The sequence below is a fragment of the Microcaecilia unicolor genome, chromosome 7, assembly GCF_901765095.1.
Source record: "Microcaecilia unicolor chromosome 7, aMicUni1.1, whole genome shotgun sequence".
NCBI classification, from domain to species: Eukaryota; Metazoa; Chordata; class Amphibia; order Gymnophiona; family Siphonopidae; genus Microcaecilia; species Microcaecilia unicolor.
Genome location: NC_044037.1, coordinates 185,038,623 through 185,057,163, shown reverse-complemented (window position 1 = coordinate 185,057,163; position 18,541 = coordinate 185,038,623). Strand labels below are relative to the sequence as shown.

At 44.0% G+C, this 18,541-nt stretch overlaps 1 protein-coding gene across 1 annotated transcript in view; it reads right to left on the bottom strand.

The window, feature by feature from the left end:
- Positions 1–3,236: 3,236 nt before the first annotated feature.
- RPE (ribulose-5-phosphate-3-epimerase) overlaps positions 3,237–18,541 on the bottom strand; it is a 55,333-nt gene continuing 40,028 nt past the window's right edge. Inside the window, exons 5-6 of the mRNA XM_030209125.1 lie at positions 18,100–18,186; positions 3,237–4,130 (exon numbers count right to left, since the gene is read on the bottom strand). Of these exons, the coding sequence (XP_030064985.1) occupies positions 4,008–4,130; positions 18,100–18,186 (210 nt within the window). The 3' untranslated portion in view covers positions 3,237–4,007. The remainder of the gene's footprint in view (positions 4,131–18,099; positions 18,187–18,541) is intronic.

The following is an 18,541-nucleotide window of genomic DNA, read 5'->3' as shown; positions in this document are numbered from 1 at the left end:
TGGCGAGAAACTTCTCCATTGCTGGAGTTTGAATTTGTCTCTGCTCCTTTTGTGGCTTCTTGGCACCTTGGGGGTCTTTTCTCCGCAGTGTGGTTCTCGGCTCTCTTTTTCTCTCTTTTTGTTCTCTTGGCTCTGTTCTTTCATCCCAAGTCCAGAGCAAGCTGATTTAGGAGTGCTCCCTTTCTACGGTTGTACCTTGGTATGCTGCTGCTGCTGCCCTTTTCTTCATGGTTCTCTCGGAGAGACTAGCGCTCCAGTTAGTTGGTTCTCTCGACTCTGCAGTCTCTTCTTCTGTGGGGTTTGATTCTCTCACTAGGTGTGGGTCTGGGTGGTTCCTGGGCCTTGCTTCCTTTCTTCTGTGAAGTGTGGTGCACATTTTGGGGTTGCGTACTCCTAGTACTTGTTAGGGTCGCTTCCTCCGTCCATCTTGAACTCAAGGCAGTCCGGCAGGTTTGGGAGTTAGTCTTTGTCCTGCCAGGGTTCGGAGAAGTGGATCCTGGTCTAGGAGAGACAGTTCTTCTCCTTGTTGCTCGGATATGACTGTTGCCTTCCTTCCAAGGGGGGTCCTTTGGCATGAGTATCTTTGCTGCTTCTTTTGTTACTCTCGGGACAGGGGTATGTACTTTTTCTTTTGCTTAGGATGTTTGTTTTATGTCCTACGGCTTCAGTTCCTTTTCTAGTGTCTAACTATGTTCCATTTTGGTAGCCTAGTGGTTCAGATATTTGAATCCTTTTCTGCTGATCAGTTTTTGCTGTGTGTATAGCTTTGTTGATTTTTCAACCTTCTGCATTCTTCTTTTCTACCCCCCTTTTCAGGAAACTGCTTTGCTACATCCCATTAGTCTGTTCTTGCTTGATAATTTTCTTTTCTTTAATCATACCACACCAGTCCAGATGCCCTCCCTGGCTAAAGTCTGTCAGAGTGTTGTTTCTTTTAGGTATCCCTGGCTGTTCCATGATGCTTCAATACAGTGGGATGTCCTACAGCACTGCCTACTTCATCTTCTCTATTAAATCTCCTGCCACTTGTTGTTGTGCCAGCTCTATATGACTCCTATTACTTGGGATCACGGAGTTCTTTCCCCAGATTCAGGGGTAGATCTCTATGTGCTTGGGCAAGCTCGGTATGGACCATTTCTCTTCCCCCCCCCCCTCGGCTTACTTTACTGTGAGAGGAGGTTGCAGTTGCCTTCAGCCAAGCAGGAACAGTGAGGTTCTGCATATTAGCTCCAAGAGTTTGCCTGTTTGGTATTAACTGTGTTTTCTTCTAGACGTCAGAGCACCATTGCTTAGCTATTCGAAATACTGAACATTCCAGGCTGCACGATACCCTTAAGGGGCGGTTTAATTGGAACTATTTTCTCCGTCTCCTTCCGCTGGTAGATGGACACAACCCATTAGTCTGGAGTGGTCTGGTATGATTAAAGGAAAGAAAATTATCAGGTAAGAACATAATTTTTCCTTTTAAAAAATGCTGTCTTCTAAAATTACTCTCAAAATGTTTTATTCTAAATTTAATATATTTTTTTACCTTTATTTTAAAGATAAATACTGTATTAAGAGTAGCACACTACCAGTGGTAAATCATGTCAGAGAAGACTTTTTTTTTTTTTTACATTACTTGAAATATTTCTATGGGAGAAACAGTTGGATAGATTGTTTCTTAGTACACACTCCTCTTCCTAGAGAAGGGCTTCCTAAATGGTGGGTCATGACCCCAAATGGAGTCATAAAACCTGTATTTAGGGTTGCAACCTGGGCAGGCTAAAGACAAAACCATTATGGGTCTGTGTTTCCCCTTAAGCCTGGGCTGTTTAATTAGGATCCCATGAGGAATGATGGCATTGGCTGTCATGTTGCAGAAGGGCAAGAATCAGCAGCATGGAGGTCAAGGTAGGTCTCTAGGGATCACAGGTGCTGTTTTAGATTTAAATGTCTGTTAGAGCTGTTGCCTAATTTAATATAGCAAAAAAACTGTACCAGGAGCTTCAAAATAGGGACACAGTTCTTTTAATAATACACTCTCGTAAAATAATCCTCGAACTGACACGGGCCGTGTTTCGGCGCTCAACGCCTGCATCAGGGTTCGCAAAAAATAGCAGGAACAACGTGCGGTACTGTTGTTTGACTCAACAGGAAAGTTGGAGGCAAAATGCTGCAAGGGTGTGTATTCGCTCTTCGCAAACTGCCGCACGTTCCTGCTATTTTTTGCAACCCCTGACGTAGGCGTTGAGCACTGAAACACGGCCTGTGTCGGTTCTGTTTGAGGATTATTTTGCCAAACTGTATTAAAAGAACTGTGTCCTTATTTAGAAGGCTCCTGGTACTGGTTTTTTTTTTTGCTATTTGGACTTGTTTGTACTTTGCTCCCTTTCTTTGTTGTATGCCTAATTTAATTAAAATTTAAATCCATCGCACTGGAAATTCATAACTTAAAGAAAAATTAATATTGCAATCCCTATTAGTTTATGAGTTATGCTTACAGAAATGTTTCAAATTTTTTTTAAGCTGGTGTTAAAACAGAAAAAACAGCCTTGCTGTAATAAGTTTTTTTTTTTTAAAGTTCTTTCTGTACAGTCTAATCTGAAATTCATGGCGCAGTGCCGCCTACCTTTAAAAATTATTAGTAGCATAAAGCTACTGACTTATCACAGCTCAAATCTCAGTCCACCTATATTTAAAATAATGCAAAGCCTGACTCAGGTAATGGTGTCCTGCTGCTGCTTTTGCAACGTAGATGCAGATAGACCAAAGTTCTTACAACACTCTGAGGTACCAAACTAGCTTTCTTCCAGGCACGATAGATACTTGTCCGGTATAAAAGGATAAGAGAAGAGTCTTAGACCAATGTCAACTGGCTAGTCTGAAGCAACCTCCTCCTATAACCTGTGTGAACATTTTTTTTTTCCTAATTATATTCCTCTTAATCACTTAAACCTTGTTTCACAACAAGTACTCCATTTCCTCTGCTGCTACAAAAAAAGTAGTCTCTAATGTCTTCTATTTGATGCCTATAATGTAGAGTGGAGGAGTGGCCTAGTGGTTAGGGTGGTGGACTTTGGTCCTGGGGAACTGAGTTCGATTCCCACTTCAGGCACAAGCAGCTCCTTGTAACTCTGGGCAAGTCAGTTAACCATCCATTGCCCCAGGTACAAATAAGTACCTGTATACAATATGTAAGCAAGCCGCATTGAGCCTGCCATCAGTGGGAAAGCGCGGGGTACAAATGTAAAAAAAAAAAAACATGCCAGGTTTAACCCTTAAACTTGGCCTAATAACTAAGTCCTCAATAAACAAAAATCTATATGTACTTGAGTAAGTGTCCTGTTTGTTCAATTGCCTAACAAATGACAACAACTTTAACTGATTTAAAGGGATATTTATGGGTCAAATTTGCTATTTTATAAGCAAGCATGGGGGAATAAGGTGATGGTGTGAAAGGGAACTGAAATTGTTATCCCAGTAGCAAACTTGTAAAATATTTTGAAACAATTGTTTCTATATGACACTATGTAAAAACAGGGACTCTCATGCCACTAAAATATCTAAAAATTGCAACTGTGCAGCAAGTATTTTACAGTGCTAAACTGTCCACATTTAAATTCTGAGCAGGTATTCTCCTTTATTATGTATTCTTCATCCCCCCTCCCCCTCTTCCACCCTGTGGTTCAAGACTTAAAAAGCAGCATACAATTTTAGCTTTCAAACCATGGTTTTTATTACTGGAATCACACCAAGAAAAACTGCTCCCTTCACTCTCAGAGAAATATGGTTTTTATAGTGATTTAATTTTCTGTCCATTTCTATACAATAAAACAGATTTTTGAGCTTGCACCCTCCTGGAACTTGAATCTTAATGCCACAGCCAGACTGGAGCTCTCCTTGTTGGGCATTGATCATTGCAATAATGGTAAGACTTCTCCACTCTGCAGTCTTCGGGTTGCTCCGACTTGTTTGTGCGAGAAGAGACTGACTTCCTGTAGAAATACTTTGACAGCAAATCAGTCTCATCGATCAAGAGAACGCTTCTGTGCAGCTTCTGCACATACATGTCTTAACAAGTTAATGACAGATCTGGGGTCTTCACTCCTCATGATAGCACTGCCAGACACAATCATGTTTGCTCCTGCCTGCAAGGCATGAAATATCAGCATAAATCAGCAATACTTTTTTACATGACCATTTATTGAAATATAGCTTTCAGGCATTAGACTTTCGTATTTGGCTGGATAGACCAGTCCAGACAACCAGGTTATGTCCCCCAGCCAGCAAAAGAAAAGTAAGTTCCAGTGCCATCTGGAACTAGCTAGTATTTTTCTCTATCTTCCAGCACATGGTCAGGTTTTTTTTTAGTTCAGCTGTTTTTCTTGTGACCTGACTCCCCCAGTACCGAGCTGCAGCCAGGGCTGGACCGGTTCAGTCTTCGGGCATCACGTCTCCCAGGGATCCTCATGGTCCCTGACTGAGGTGGGGCTTTTGTTGCCTTGCTCAGAATTCAGCTCTTGGAGAGTCTGAGTGGGAAGATGGCACTCTGGGCTTGGGGGCTCCAGACCACTCCGATTCCTTGGAGAGCTAGCACCAGATGACAAAGGGGCCTCTGGCCTAATTAGGAGGGAGCAGCTAATTGAGATGATTGACCAGGTGTCCAAAGTCCTTCAGCTGGGTACAGCACCCCCCCTCCAGAGTCTAGAGGAGGGCACCCCATTTGGGTCGCTATGGGCAAAAGGCTAGGTCCTTCCCCTTCTATTGGAGATGGTCCTCAGGGAATAGAAGTCCCCAGGGCTAGGCTTATGGGGTGTGTCTACTCCTTACCCAGGACGATCTGGACAAATTTTTCCCAGTACCAAAGGTGAACACATGGGTCAGTGCGGTGACCAAAAATACTGTGGTTCTGGTAGAGGGTGACATGTTGTTGAAGGATCCTCAGAAGCTGGAGTCTGTTGAAGCAGGGCTTCTTCTCTGCCACCCTTGAAATTCAAGCTGTGACTTGTGGAGGTACAGCGCTGCGTAACCCTGGCAGCGCTATAGAAATGCTAAGTAGTAGTAGTAGTTATGTGGCTTGTGCCCTTCTTTAGTTGGTACAGCAGCTCCTCACCTTTCTGGTGGTGGCCAGGTTGGAGTCAGGAGTGGCCTTTTTGGCAGACCTCTTTTATGACTTTGTGCTCTAGTTTGGTTGCAACAGCTGTTTCAGATGCTATGTCTAAGAACCGCATTTGTAGGCTACCCTTTCAGGACTGTTTTATTGTTCAGTGAGGACCTAGAAAAGTTGGTGAAATATTGGGGGAGCCTCAGCCTGCCAGCAGTTTGATTTCAGGAAACGTCCAGATCCAAAAGGAGTGCGTTCCCATGTGTGGGACTAGGGGTATTTTTGCTCCAGGTGGGTCATCTGGGGGCACAGGGGTCCAGATCACAAAAGCCAGACCATGTGAGATGCAAAGTGGAGGGATCTCTGGAGCCATAGCTGTATTGGCTTAGCTACAGCGGGCCTCTCCACAATTTTAATGGGGACTCTGCGGTTGGCAATCACCTCTCTCCAGCCAGGACAGTTTCTGTCCTCCTCAGACTTGGCAGGGGTGTACTTTTACGTTCACAGTTAGGACTTGGCAGGGGTGTACTTTTACGTTCACATTTAGCTGAGCCACAATCCTGCAGTTCCAGGTTCTCCCCTTTGGGTTAGCTATGGCCCCACAGACCTTTTCCAAGGTAATGGTAGTTGTGACCGCCTTCCTTCACAAGAAGGGTATTCGAGTGCATCCTACTTGGACAACTGCCTCCTCCAAGTATCTTCAGAGATGGAGTGCAGGGCCGAGACTATTCAGGTGATCCAGCTGCTTCAGCACCTAGGCTGCATCAAGAAGAGTCACCTTGACCCCTCACAGGACCTAGAATATCTGGGTATCCATTCTAACAAAGCAGGGTCAGGTCTGTCTGACTTAGCAGAGGGTGGGTAGGCTGCAGCAGGATGAAGGCAGCATTTTGTGTCTGCTCTAAGGGCCTGGTACTACCGACAGCTCCTGGGCCTGATAGCAGCCACTCTGAGCTTGTCTTGGGGGCCAAGCCACTGTCCCCCTGGAAAGCTGATGTGGCAGCAATTCTTTTTCTCTAGGAGGGGGTTTGATCTGGGCCTGCTCTCAATTCCCTTAAAAGTTCAAGTCATGGCATTGTCTTGCTATCAGCACTCACTAGTGGCCCTACCAGCTGTCATCATTTCTACAGGGCGTTCAATATTTTGTCCTCCCTTGTGCTTGGTTCTTCCGCAGTGGGATCCCCTCTTGGTTCTCCAGGTGCTGCCTTTTGAGTCTCTCTGGTTGGTAACCCTAAAGGATATTTCACTTAAGACTGTCTTCTTGGTGGTTTGTTTGGCACACCAGATATCTGAGCTGCAGGTGCTTTCGTGTTGGGATCTGTCTTTGCACACGGTTCCTTCCTTTCAATCGAAGGTGGTGTCACAGTTTCATCTTAACTAGGTGGGGAATGGGCTTTTGCTGCAGAAGTTGGCTTGTCTCATATATTTCTCCCTGTTTGATCTGATGATTGCAGTTTTTTCTTAGTTGAGTTTGGTGGTGAATCCCTGATTTTCCATGGTGTCTCTCACTACATACTGGCTAGTTCCAGGCTACACCTGTTATACTTGTGATGACGTTGGAACTTGCTTGTTTTTTTCTGTACATCCAACTGCTGGTCAGGGGACATAATCTGGTTGTGTGGACTGGTGTTTAACAGGTAAGCCTAAATTTCACCTTTACATACTCTCACTAATCATGTACTTTACAGTAGCACAAGTTTTAGTATATCTAGTTTTATAACTAACTCAGCCTTCCTATTTAGATAGGTATACTATGTATGCACAGGACAAATCAACTACCTTTTTATATATATATATATATAATCATTTTGTAATTAAATTTTCAAACAAGAAACAAGCTACCAAAAAAAACCAATAAAAATCAGAGCAATAGCAGTTACAGCAGATAGGCTACGTCTCTTATAGCACCCCTCTAACCTGAAAAAAAATTTTAATACCTGGAACAGACCAAATTGCCCTTCCCTTAGCCCTCCTATTGCAAAATAAGCCCCTTATTACACACACCCACACCTACCATGTCAGGATCTAAACAGAGTTGAGGATACCACTACAGGCCCTATGGGGTAGGGACTAGATATAAACCTCCCAGGTGGACTATTTCTTGCGCTTAGGCGATGCCTTGACCCAATTATTTTTGAAAATCATTAATGCATGAATTTTGTTACGGCAGATCCAAAAAGAGGGTGAGTCAGATACTGTCCAGACTCCCAAAATAGTCTTCTTGCCCACTATGTTTGCCTTCATGAGCAACTGCTGTCTTCCCTTTCCCTGCAGCGTGAAAACCTCAAAACAATCTAACAAAATTCCTGGGAAAAAAGAGATGGGGGACCATAAAAGGACTCCTATATCCTCTATCGTGGCCTGCTAGAACTGTTGCACAACTGGGCAAGACCAGATAGCATGAAAAAAGTTACCCTCTGCCGTGTAGTACCAACAGCAAATTGGTGAATCTACTTTGCCTATCTTGAACATCTGTTCTTATGTCATATAAGTGTGATTTGATACCCTAAATTGGTATTCCTGTAACTCTGCACTAGTCATAATACTGATCATCCTCCCCACCAAAGCTGTAAAATTAAGCATCAACACTCCTTGTACATCCCAAATCTGCAAAGTCTTTTCCTGGATAGATAAGGCCCTGTGAACTGTTCCTCTCCCACATTAGCAAAAAATTCCAGAATTTCTCAGTATGAGCCTCCTGTATCACAACTGAATCCATAGAGGCTATTATCCTGAGACAATTGCTTGTAAGAGAACACATCTCCTAAAAAGGACTGGGGTTCCCCAAGTAACTGATCCAATGGCTTTTTAAGCTTCCCGGTAGACTCTTGTACATGAGACAAATATGTAACAGCGTTGTATCCCCAAACCTGAAAAGTTCATTATTCCTACCCGGTTCAAACATAGCATTTCCTTAGACAGACAACACATCGGATATTTCTCCTGATATCACCCAGTAACCAGTACACTCCTGCCAAACATCTCACAATGGGCGCAGCGAAACACTACTTCTTACATTCAGTGGGAGAGTAGCGAGTGGTGCATGTAATGCCTAAAATGCCAAAGTTGAAAATAGTGCCTTTCCAGTGTCAATGAGGTGAAGTTCTGTCTCCAATAGCCTATCTCCCAGGTGATGAAGCAGGCATGCCCTATTATATAATTTAATATCTGGGAGGCCCAAGTCCTCTGAATAGATTAGTTGAGCTAGTTCCTTCTTCAAAAAGTAATGTAAAATCTTTATATGGCAACATATTAGACGACAGCAGAATGAGCCCATCAGGTCTGCCCAGTTATTTGTTCACACTTGTGATCCCTCACAGTACAGGATAGTGTTGTCTTTCTTTGTGCTCCATCTTGAGTAGAGGAACATAAATTATTCCCACTTCTAATTCAAAAACTCGAATAATCTTAAATAGCCAGCAATACAAACATGACCATGGCCTGGAACTCCAGCTTCTAGGTCCCCTACATATCCTGCCAGACTTAGTTGGTTATGTGCCTTGCATTTCTGCTAATATTTTCTAACATATTAACCACTTTGCCATTCATTCTAGCAAACCCAATAGGTCTTCCTTGAATCAGCTGAATACAATTGTGTGAACATATAAACACTGACTGCTAACATAGGTAGTCTGCATACTCCACTTCTAGCAACTCATAGTCCTGTATGCTTTCTCCATGCCCTCAACCTTTGTTACTGTTTTGTGTCAGTACACACCCCATGAAAGGTAGTCCATGCTTCTACTACCCTTTTTGTGACAGCAGTGTTAAATACAGCCATACAAGTAGGTAAATGTTATCAGATGGATCCAAGGATCGACTTCTTTATCCCAAAAACCAGAAAAATGTTGCTAATTTAGCTCCCTGGTAATACATGAGAGATGGGTATCTGACATGCTTTGACCAAACCCACTGGCAGTAGACCACATTGCAATTTTATTTATGCATTAAAGCCTTTTATATCTGCAAGTTTATTTAAGAACTTTCTATCCTGGCCCAAGGATAATGTGTGAGCGGCTTAGAAACTAATTTAGAATGAGAAGGAAAGAAGATGGGATGAGGGTAGAACTACAATTATGATACGGGAGGGGAAGCAAAAGGTATAGGGCTGTGTTTATCAAACAGACATCTGGCAAGTACTGCAGTAATAAGACTCAATCGTAAATGTCTGTTAAAAAAAAAAAAAATATTTTCAAATCCTCCTTGAACTGCTGCTCTGCTGCTGTTTTAGCTCCCTGTACTAGTTAGTGCTTCAATTGAAGGAGGGATGGATAGTGGGACTGCATTCTTTGCAAGCCAATAAGCAACTCCAATGTCTCCAAAGTGGTGACTGCCGGACTGAGCACTGCCATCTTGACATTGTGTTTCTGATGGCATCCCAGAGCAATACAGTTCAACGGTAGATGAAGTTAGAACCAGCTAGACATATAAGTTCTGTATGAGCCTGAAGGCTCAATCTAGCCTCAAGGCTTACTTGAGGCACTACTGTTTTCTGAAGGTGTGGCCCTGTAGACATCTGTAATGGATGATGACCAGAAGTTGGCTATGGAAGTTGATTTGGAGCAGAGCTGATGTTCCTTGTTTCTGGCTGGAGACTGGATGCTTACCCAATGATCACAATAATGTGTTGGGTGACACAGGTGCCCCATCCACTGGCATTGAAAAGGATGAGCTGAGAATGTTTCCTGTGTCACTTTGTCCACTAATGGCACTACAGTAGCACTCTTCCTGCAATCAAGGGCATGAACAGCAATTTTGCCTTGGTGACTGAAGTTTGGGAACTTGCAGCCAACTTACAAAATAGAATTCAGTTGGATAAAGGATAGAGACTGCTAGAACTTTCAGCCTGAGGATAGTGCTTTAATGCTTACATGTTGCCAACCATCCTAGCTTGTCCTGTTTGTTCAAGTAGAACAGCTGAAGTGCCACAATGCAGGGGAAAAGTACAGAGAGGGGCTTAGAGGATGGAGATGGTAAGCCCTTGTAGGACAGAGCAGCATAATGGGTTTATGGTGCTATTCATTGCAGCAAGATTGTCTGAATACAATCTTGTGGAGTTTTCTAGAGACTATGAGGATGTCAATTATCCCAAGTGGAAGCAAGAAAAATAAAGTGCCTCTTCTATCCATGCTACAGGAGATAACTGTCCTGCTGTGTAGGAAGGGAAGGTGTAGTCTTCCAGAAGGATGGGTTGGTGCACTGCTATAAGGCAGAGGAAGCAAAACTACTGTATTCAAACAGATTTTTGGGCCCAAAAATGGGGGTCTGTGTATATTAAAGTTCCCTTCCCCAAGGTGTCCTACTGTGGTTGGCTCTGCTCCCAGCCCCCCCCCCCCCAAACAGGAAACAGTCCCTCATAAGGTGACCACCCCCTCATGGACCCACTGCTTGCCCCCTCCCCAGGCCTTAGTGCTGGTGGTCCTGTGGTGAGCTGGGATAGGAGCAATCCTTCCTAAGCTCCTGCCTGTGCAGTCTCCATAGTTTCTGGAGTGTTGTGGCAGCCATTTTACAAGAAGAGACAGAGTTTTCAGTTTGGGGTGGGGGGGGGGGGGGGGGGCTGACGGCTGGAGGGAGAGCTAGCCATGGAAGGACACCATGGCAGGAATGCAGGATGCCACAGCAAAGGGAGAGAAGGAGAGAGACGGGAGTACCGGTACTTAAATATAAATCATCCCTTGTTTTTAGGGTGTAAAAATGTTATTTCAGTTTATATTTGAGTATATATGGTAATAGAGGATGATGATTAGCAGAGCATGTGCGATGAATCCTCACTGAAGGCCCCTCTTCGGCTCCCCCCTCAGAATGACTCCTCCCTTGAGCTGCCTCAACCATATTCCACCCCCTAACCTGAAGAATCCCCTATTAGCCAACAACCTGCAAATGTCCCTGCAAGCCTAAATCCCTAGTATCTAATGGTGCAGGAAGAACAATCTCCAATCACTCCTGCCCTGTACCTTTGTCCAAACTGATGCAGACAACCCCTGGCAGTAGTTTTACAGTACTACCACCAGTGATCATGTTTCCATGTAAGGGCAGCACTTTTTTCGATACAATGTTACAGCTACACTATCAATGTCAATGCAAAGAGAGATTGAACTGGTCCTTGAGATTCAGGCACCACTTATAGGAGAGGCATCAACACAGTCCTCAACGGGCCTCAGGATCCATGTCAGCTTCACTGAAACACTTGTTATCTCAACACCCTCAACCCCAAGGCCTGACCCAGATGTCAAGATACTTAAGATAAGCAAAGACCAAGACTTCTCCATTTCAGGGTCTCCTGAGTGCTCTTGGAAGTCCAACTCGGACGTATCTGAAAGGGTTCAAGTTTGTTTTTTTTAATTAAAAAAAATCTCCCTCAATAGATCTTTTTGCCACACCTCAAAACAAGAAGGTACTACTCCAGTTCTGTTCCAGGATAGGGACACACAGAACAGCCTCAGACATCTTATAGCTCATACTTAACATTTGATATACTGCCCATCAAATTAATATCCAAGTGGTTTACATAGATATATCATGGAAAGAACCAAGAAAAACCTAGGTCATAATCATATAATAATTTTTAATTAAGTAAAGAAAAAAATGGTACAAAAGGAAGGGTGTATGAAAGACTTTCAAAAGGTGAAGGGCAGGGATACTGTACATGGTCACCAACCAGTACTGGGCCAGATGATCTAGTGAATGGTAAACAGTGTCAAATTTGGGAAAAGGATGAATTCGGTGGGAAAGCATGTGTAAAAAGGTCTTCAATGTCTTTTCAAAAGTCTAGAATATCCTCTAAAATCATACATTATATTCAACCAGCAAGAGTATACACAACCAATACCTTAACCATACACTCTACCTAACCTGTTCTACTTATGATGTAAACCGCACTGAACCCTGAAAAAGGGATATTGGCGGTATATAAGAATTGAATTGGAACAGGGTTTCTAAACAGATGGCTAAAGGGATTCCAGAGTATGGGAGCCTCAATGCTAAAATAAGGAATAGAGTAGGCAGCTGAACAGGAGGAAATATTCACAAGAGTTTGTTGGGATGAGTGAAGAGGGCAAGTGGGGATATACAGAATGACTTACCTGTGAAGAAACAAAAACATATCTGTGTAGTAAGCCTGAAGTGTGATAAGAACTTTAAAAGGAAAATGACAAGTTATTAGGAGCTAATGTTTCACAGTGAGTAGGGCAATAACGTGATCACATCTTTTCTTACCATACAAAAGTTTAATTGAAGTACTTTGAATAAATTGTAAGAATCAGATTTTCCTCCTAGATTGGCAGGAGGGTCCTTATGTACATGTATCCTTCAATAACCCCTCCTGAAACTGAAGACAGGACCAGGGAGCCATGATTCTCATAGCTTAGTATTCTCCCCAGGACTTCTGAATGGGCATACCCCTGGCTGATTTTACTAACCACCTGACTAACATAAGAGAAAACTTTTATAATATTGTGCAGTAATCCTCTGCCCCCTCCCCCGGCTTCTCCTTCATGGCAAAAATTTCTGGGGAGGGAAAGGGAAATGGGACTTGATATACCGCCTTTTTGTGGTATTTTGCAACTACATTCAAAGCAATTTACATATATACAGATATTTATTTTGTACCTGGGGCAATGGAGGGTTAAGTGACTTGCCCAGAGTCACAAGGAGCTGCAGTGGGAATCAAACTCAGTTCCCTAAGATCAAAGTCCACTGCACTAACCACTAGGCTCCACTAGCTCCATTTTGGTCAAAATGAGAGCCCAGAACACTTATATACAAGCTCAAGGACCTGACTTTGCCATTATAAGAGAAAAGGATGCTGGCCTTATCAAGCATGGTTTAATGTTTGTTAATTTAAGCTTACTATAACGCTTTGCCTAACTGGCAGATTCAAGCCGTTTACAGTGCATCTTGTATTTAAGCTTTTCCTATTTTTCTAATGTATTACTGCACACACCTATCAGCTTTATTTATAAACTAGTAAAAAAGGCCCGTTTCTGACACATATGAAACAGGTGCTAGCAAGGTTTTCCTCATAATGTGTATGTTTTGGAGAGTGTATGTGAGAGTGAGTGTGTGTGATAGAGAGAGTGAAAGTGTGAGTGTGTGTGTGAGAGAGAGAGTGAGTCTGGGTGTGAGCGTGTCTGTGAGAGAGTGTGTGTGTGAGAATGAGAGTGTGTGCAATTGCATATGGGAGACACAGTGTGATAGCGAGAGAGAGAGTGTGTTTCACACAGATACAGTGTGTGCGTGAATGAGAGTGTGTGTGAGGCACAGATTGTCTGTGAGACTGAGTGTATGAGACCAAGCGAGTATGTAAGTGACTGTGTGACACAGAGAGTGAATGTGATACAATGTGAGACATAGAGTGTATGAGAGTGAGAGACAGAAACACATTGTCTGTGAGAGAGAGAGTGTGTGTGTGTGTGTGACAGAGATACCTCCCTCCCTCCCTCCCTCTCTCTCTATGGTGTCAGGCCCCCCTCTTTCTCTGGTGTCTGAGATTGCTGCCACTGCACCTAAGCAATTGGTGTGCTGGAGGAGAGGAAGAGAGAGAGAGAGTGTGTGTGTGGGGTGGGGGGGGGGATGTGTTGGAGGGGTTCAGCTTGGAAGAAGAGGGGTGTGGGGGATTCTGGATGTGCTGCCAGATGAAAGTAAGTGAGTATGTGTGTGTGTGTGGGGGGGGGGGGGTTCAGGAAGCAATGGCAGATGACAGAGTGAGGGAGTGTGTGTGTGGGAGAGTGAGGGAGTGTGTGTGTGTGTGTGGGGGGGGGGCAGGGGTACAGGAAGCGCTGCCAGATGAGAGAGTGAGTGTGTGTGTATGGGGTTTCATGAAGCGCTCCCATCCTTGAACCCCCTCCCCACCTCAGTCCCCTTCTCTCATTCAAGAACCCCCTCCCCAGTCTCTCCCATCCAAAAACCCCAGTCCCCTCCCCACCCGTCCCCTTCTCCAATCCGAGAACCCCCTCCCCAGTCTCTCCCATCCAAAAACCCCAGTGCCCTTCCCACCCGTCCCCTTCAAGCATCCAAGAACCCCCTCCCCATCTCAGTCTCCTCCCATTCAAGAACCCCCTCCCCAGTCTCTCCCATCCAAAAACCCCAGTCCCCTCCCCACTCGTCCTCTTCAAGTATCCAAGAACCCCCTCCCCACCTCAGTCCCCTTCTCCCATTCAAGAATCCCAGTCCTCTCCCCATCCGTCCCCTTCTCCCATCCGAGAACCCCCTCCCCAGTCTCTCCCATCCAAGAACCCCAGTCCCCTCCCCACCCGTCCCCTTCAACTATCCAAGAACCCCCTCCCCACCCCCTTCTGCTTCTCCCATCCATGAACCCCTCCCACCTCAGTCTCCTTCCCATTTGAGAACCCCCTCCCCCCCCACCTGAGAGCCCCACACCCTTCTCCCATCTGAGTCCCTCCCCACCTACCAGCTCCATTCTCCTGCCGCCCAGGCCCACCACCCTCACTGCCTTAAAAAAAAAAAACCCAATTTGAAGCACTGGAGTAACAGGCAGCAGCGCCTCGCGTCTGCCCTTCTACTAAAAATCTCTTCCACGACGTCATTGGGCCTTCCCACATTGAGTCCCACCCGCCCTCGCGGTAATTGGAAGTTACCTGAGGAGGGCGGGACTCAATGTGGGAAGGCCCAATGACGTCGTCGAAGAGATTTTTAGTAGAAGGGCAGACGCGAGGCGCTGCTGCCTGTTATTCCAGCGCTTCAAATAGGGTTTTAAAGGCAGGACAGCGCCGGGAGCGGACTCGCAGCACCCCCCACCCGCTGACATCTGGGGCGGAGCGCCCCACCACGTCGCCGTCGCGCGTTGCTGGGAGAGGACTCGGAGCACCCCCCACCCGCTGACATCTGGGGCGGAGCGCCCCCACCACGTCGCCGTCGCTGAACTTGGGAGGGAGGGAGAGTGGTGCTCGGGCGGTCGGGGCGGGGCTACCTGAGGCGCGCGGCGCGGTTGGTAGCCAGCGTATTTCCCTGCTTTCATTTTTCTGTTGGTTTTCCGCCCTCGACGTCATGACGTTTGACGCGAGGGCGGGGCAGCAAGTCGTTCAGTGGCTTCACCACCACGAACTTATGAACCGTTCTGGGAGTCTGAGTGACTTCAGAACGTTGTCCTCAGAACGTTGAGGGTGCTTTTTATTATATTAGATATACTTCTCTAATGTAGAACTGAAAAATATAAAGTCCTTGCTACTTCTGGATAAAAGGCACTGTATGTATGATAGATAATAAAGCAAAGATGAGAAATTGCAGCAAGGGAGTATAGGTAAAAACTTTATACAAGAAATATTTAGCACCCACACAGTAAAAACAGAGGTCTAACCCCAGAGTTTCTGTGAAGTGAAAGAAAATCCCTTCTTTAACAAGAAACCACTTGGACCTCACACATCTGAGGTGTCCTCTCTGCGATTGTACTTCCTGTGTCTATGCCTGGAGGTGTGCAAATAATAGTTTTTCAGAGTACAATCCTACCACTTTTTTTTTTAATGAAGATGCTTTTGAATTTCAGTTAGCTGAAAATAGAACAAGAAGTCTGAAAGAAGCTGCTGTGTGGGCTGATATGTTTATCTGTTTTGTGTGTTAATCTGTCTTTGTGCATATCCATATGTATGCACAAGTGTTTGTGGGACTGTGAATGAGTGAGCATTTTGTACGCATGTTTATTTTATAACTGTGATGGTTTACTCATACAATTATTTTGTGTCAAAATTTGTCAGGTCCTGAATTTGGATGATTTGAAATTTAACAGGTGGACAGACTGAAAATAGAACACAAATACGAATACAACCCTTTGGTTTTGGGAAAAATTAAACCACAGGGTTCTTTTTAATATATTGGACTACTCTGAGCAACAGTAATGTCATAAGGCATTCCCTTCAGGATGCAATTCTTCTCCATGCCAAGTTTTCAGGGTTTTTTTGTTTTTTAAAGTAAAAAGCAGCCAATCTAAGAAGGCAGCATTTAAAACTTACTAATGCCACAGATGTAACTTTCCAAATTCATCCAGGTTTTAACAACATCCTTGCTTCCTATCATTCTTTTATCTATAAGCAAGCAAATCCTCAACTGAAGATACCAAACTGGAGTGGGGAATAATGTTCTCTTTCTAATCAATGTTGATAGACTTGCAAAATAGCATAAGTCCTATCATATCAAAAAGGAAAGGCTCCATTCTGTGGAGACAAGCAGCATGAGTCGGCCACCACAAAGCTGATGTTATGTAACAGCATCAACATGAACCATTTCTTCAATCACCATAGAAAAGCCTAAGTGGTGTTGTGGGACATGTGTGTGAGCTCTTGCTCTGCTACTGGCAATGCATGGAGCCGCTCAATTTTATTTATTTATTTATTTTGGGGGGGGGGGGGGGGTGGGGTGGACAACTGCCCAGACCATTGTCTTTGGTTTTGAACTGAGAAAAGCTCCTGGAGCAGGGGAGTAGCCTAGTGGTTAGTGCAGTGGCCTGAGAACCAGGGGGACAGAGTTCAATTCCCACTGTAACTCCTTGTGACTCTGGGCAAGTCACTTAACCCTCCATAGCCACAGGTACAAAATAAGTACCTGTATATAAAACGTAAACTGCTTGGATTGTAACCACAGAAAGGTGGTATATCAAATCCCATCCCCTTTCCTTCCTGAAAGTTTGTCAAGATAATAGACCAACTTGACATGGAGCGGTTCAGTTTTGTATTCATGAAGTGAATTTCATTTTTGTACCTTGAAATCTAGTTTTGGATAATGTAGTATTAGTCCATTTATATCTAGGAGCAGCCTAGTGGTTAGTGCAGTGGACTCTGATCTTGGGGAACTGGGTTCAATTCCCACTGTAGCTCTTTGTGACTCTGGGCAAGTCACTTAACCCTCCACTGCCCCAAATACAAATAAGTACCTCTATACAGTATGTAAACCGCTTTGAATGTAGTTGCAAAAACCACAGAAAGGTGGTATATGAAGTCCCATTTCCCTTTCAATGGACTAACACAGCAAGCACACTACATTATACAAAACTATTTTTTACTTATTTTCAGCATTTAATATATTTCCTTGAGGTGATGATGCAGTTTACAACTTCTAGACTGCAAGGTAAAAAATGAAATTCACTTCATGAATACAAAACTGAACAGTTCCACCTCAAGGTCAAGCTCTGTCATAGGTTGAACAGAACATATTGAGAAGCCATTTAAAAGCCCCTTTCACGCAGTATCAGATTTTCTATAACGATCACATAAGTTCTGTTCAATGTTAAATACCCAAGGCCAGTGGTTCCCAAACCTGATCCTGGACGCACTCTTGTGAATATTCATTGTAGACATCCTAAAAACTTGACTAGCTGGGGTGCCTCCAGGACCAGGTTTGGGAACCACTGCCTTAGGCTAAAGCTTTGACATTTGATGGTACAATTTGCAAGTTTCAAATTCAATTCTTGGCATATGGCACCAAGTGACCAGTACAGGCATTTGGGAGCTGATATTACGCCCACAGTCACTGCTAAATCCAGATATTCAATGCCAGGCTGTTCCTGGTGACTAACCTTGAATATCCAGTTTATTTTTGGACTGTTATAACCGGCTATGTTGATATTCAGACTTAGCTGGTTATCTTCTAACCAGCCAAAGATATACCACATATTCACACAGCCACTAAAGTGGGGCTGAAAACTGGCACATAGCCGGTTATGTCAGCCAATATAACCAGGTATCTGTAACGCTAACTGGTGATATTCAGCAGAAGATAGCCAGCTATTCCTTGCTGAATATCACCAAATAGCCAGTTTACGGGGCATTTAACCAGCCAGGTGTCGATCCTGGCCAGTTAAATGCTTTTGAATATCAAGAGGATGTCTTTTTCTATATAATTACAGCTATTCACTGTAATAGCTGTGATACAAGCAAACTCAAAACATATTTCTTCATCGACTACCCTAGTATTTGTGAAATCAAGTTTAACCAATGCATGAGGATTTTAAGCAAGCTACCAATAACATTTTGAGCAATTAGGAAAACCAAACTTTCAATTCTTACCTCAGCACATTTGTGGATGTTGTCTGGTCCCACACCACCATCCACCTCAATATCTAAGGAAGGAAACTGTGTTCTGAGCCACTGAACCTAGAAAGTCCACAAATTGAGCTTATTTTCAACATGCAGTACACATGGGCAAACAAGATTTTCTGACTCATGTCAGCTTACAGACAAAAAACAGTCACTGCACTTTACTGGAGGCAAAACAGGTGAACAAAGTGAAAAATTAGGAACGCGGGGCTAAAGTGACTTCACGCCCACATTTGCTTTCTTTAGTATAACAAGATGGCAGCACGTTTCCACATTTTTCTCTCTAATTCTTCCTAAGTGATAAATTTGGTGTTTTGGTTTGGATTTTTTTTTACATGATATTGCTTAATGTTTAATTTCTTATTTTATACAGTCCACTGATCTTTCCTCTCAATCTGACTCCTACTCAAAC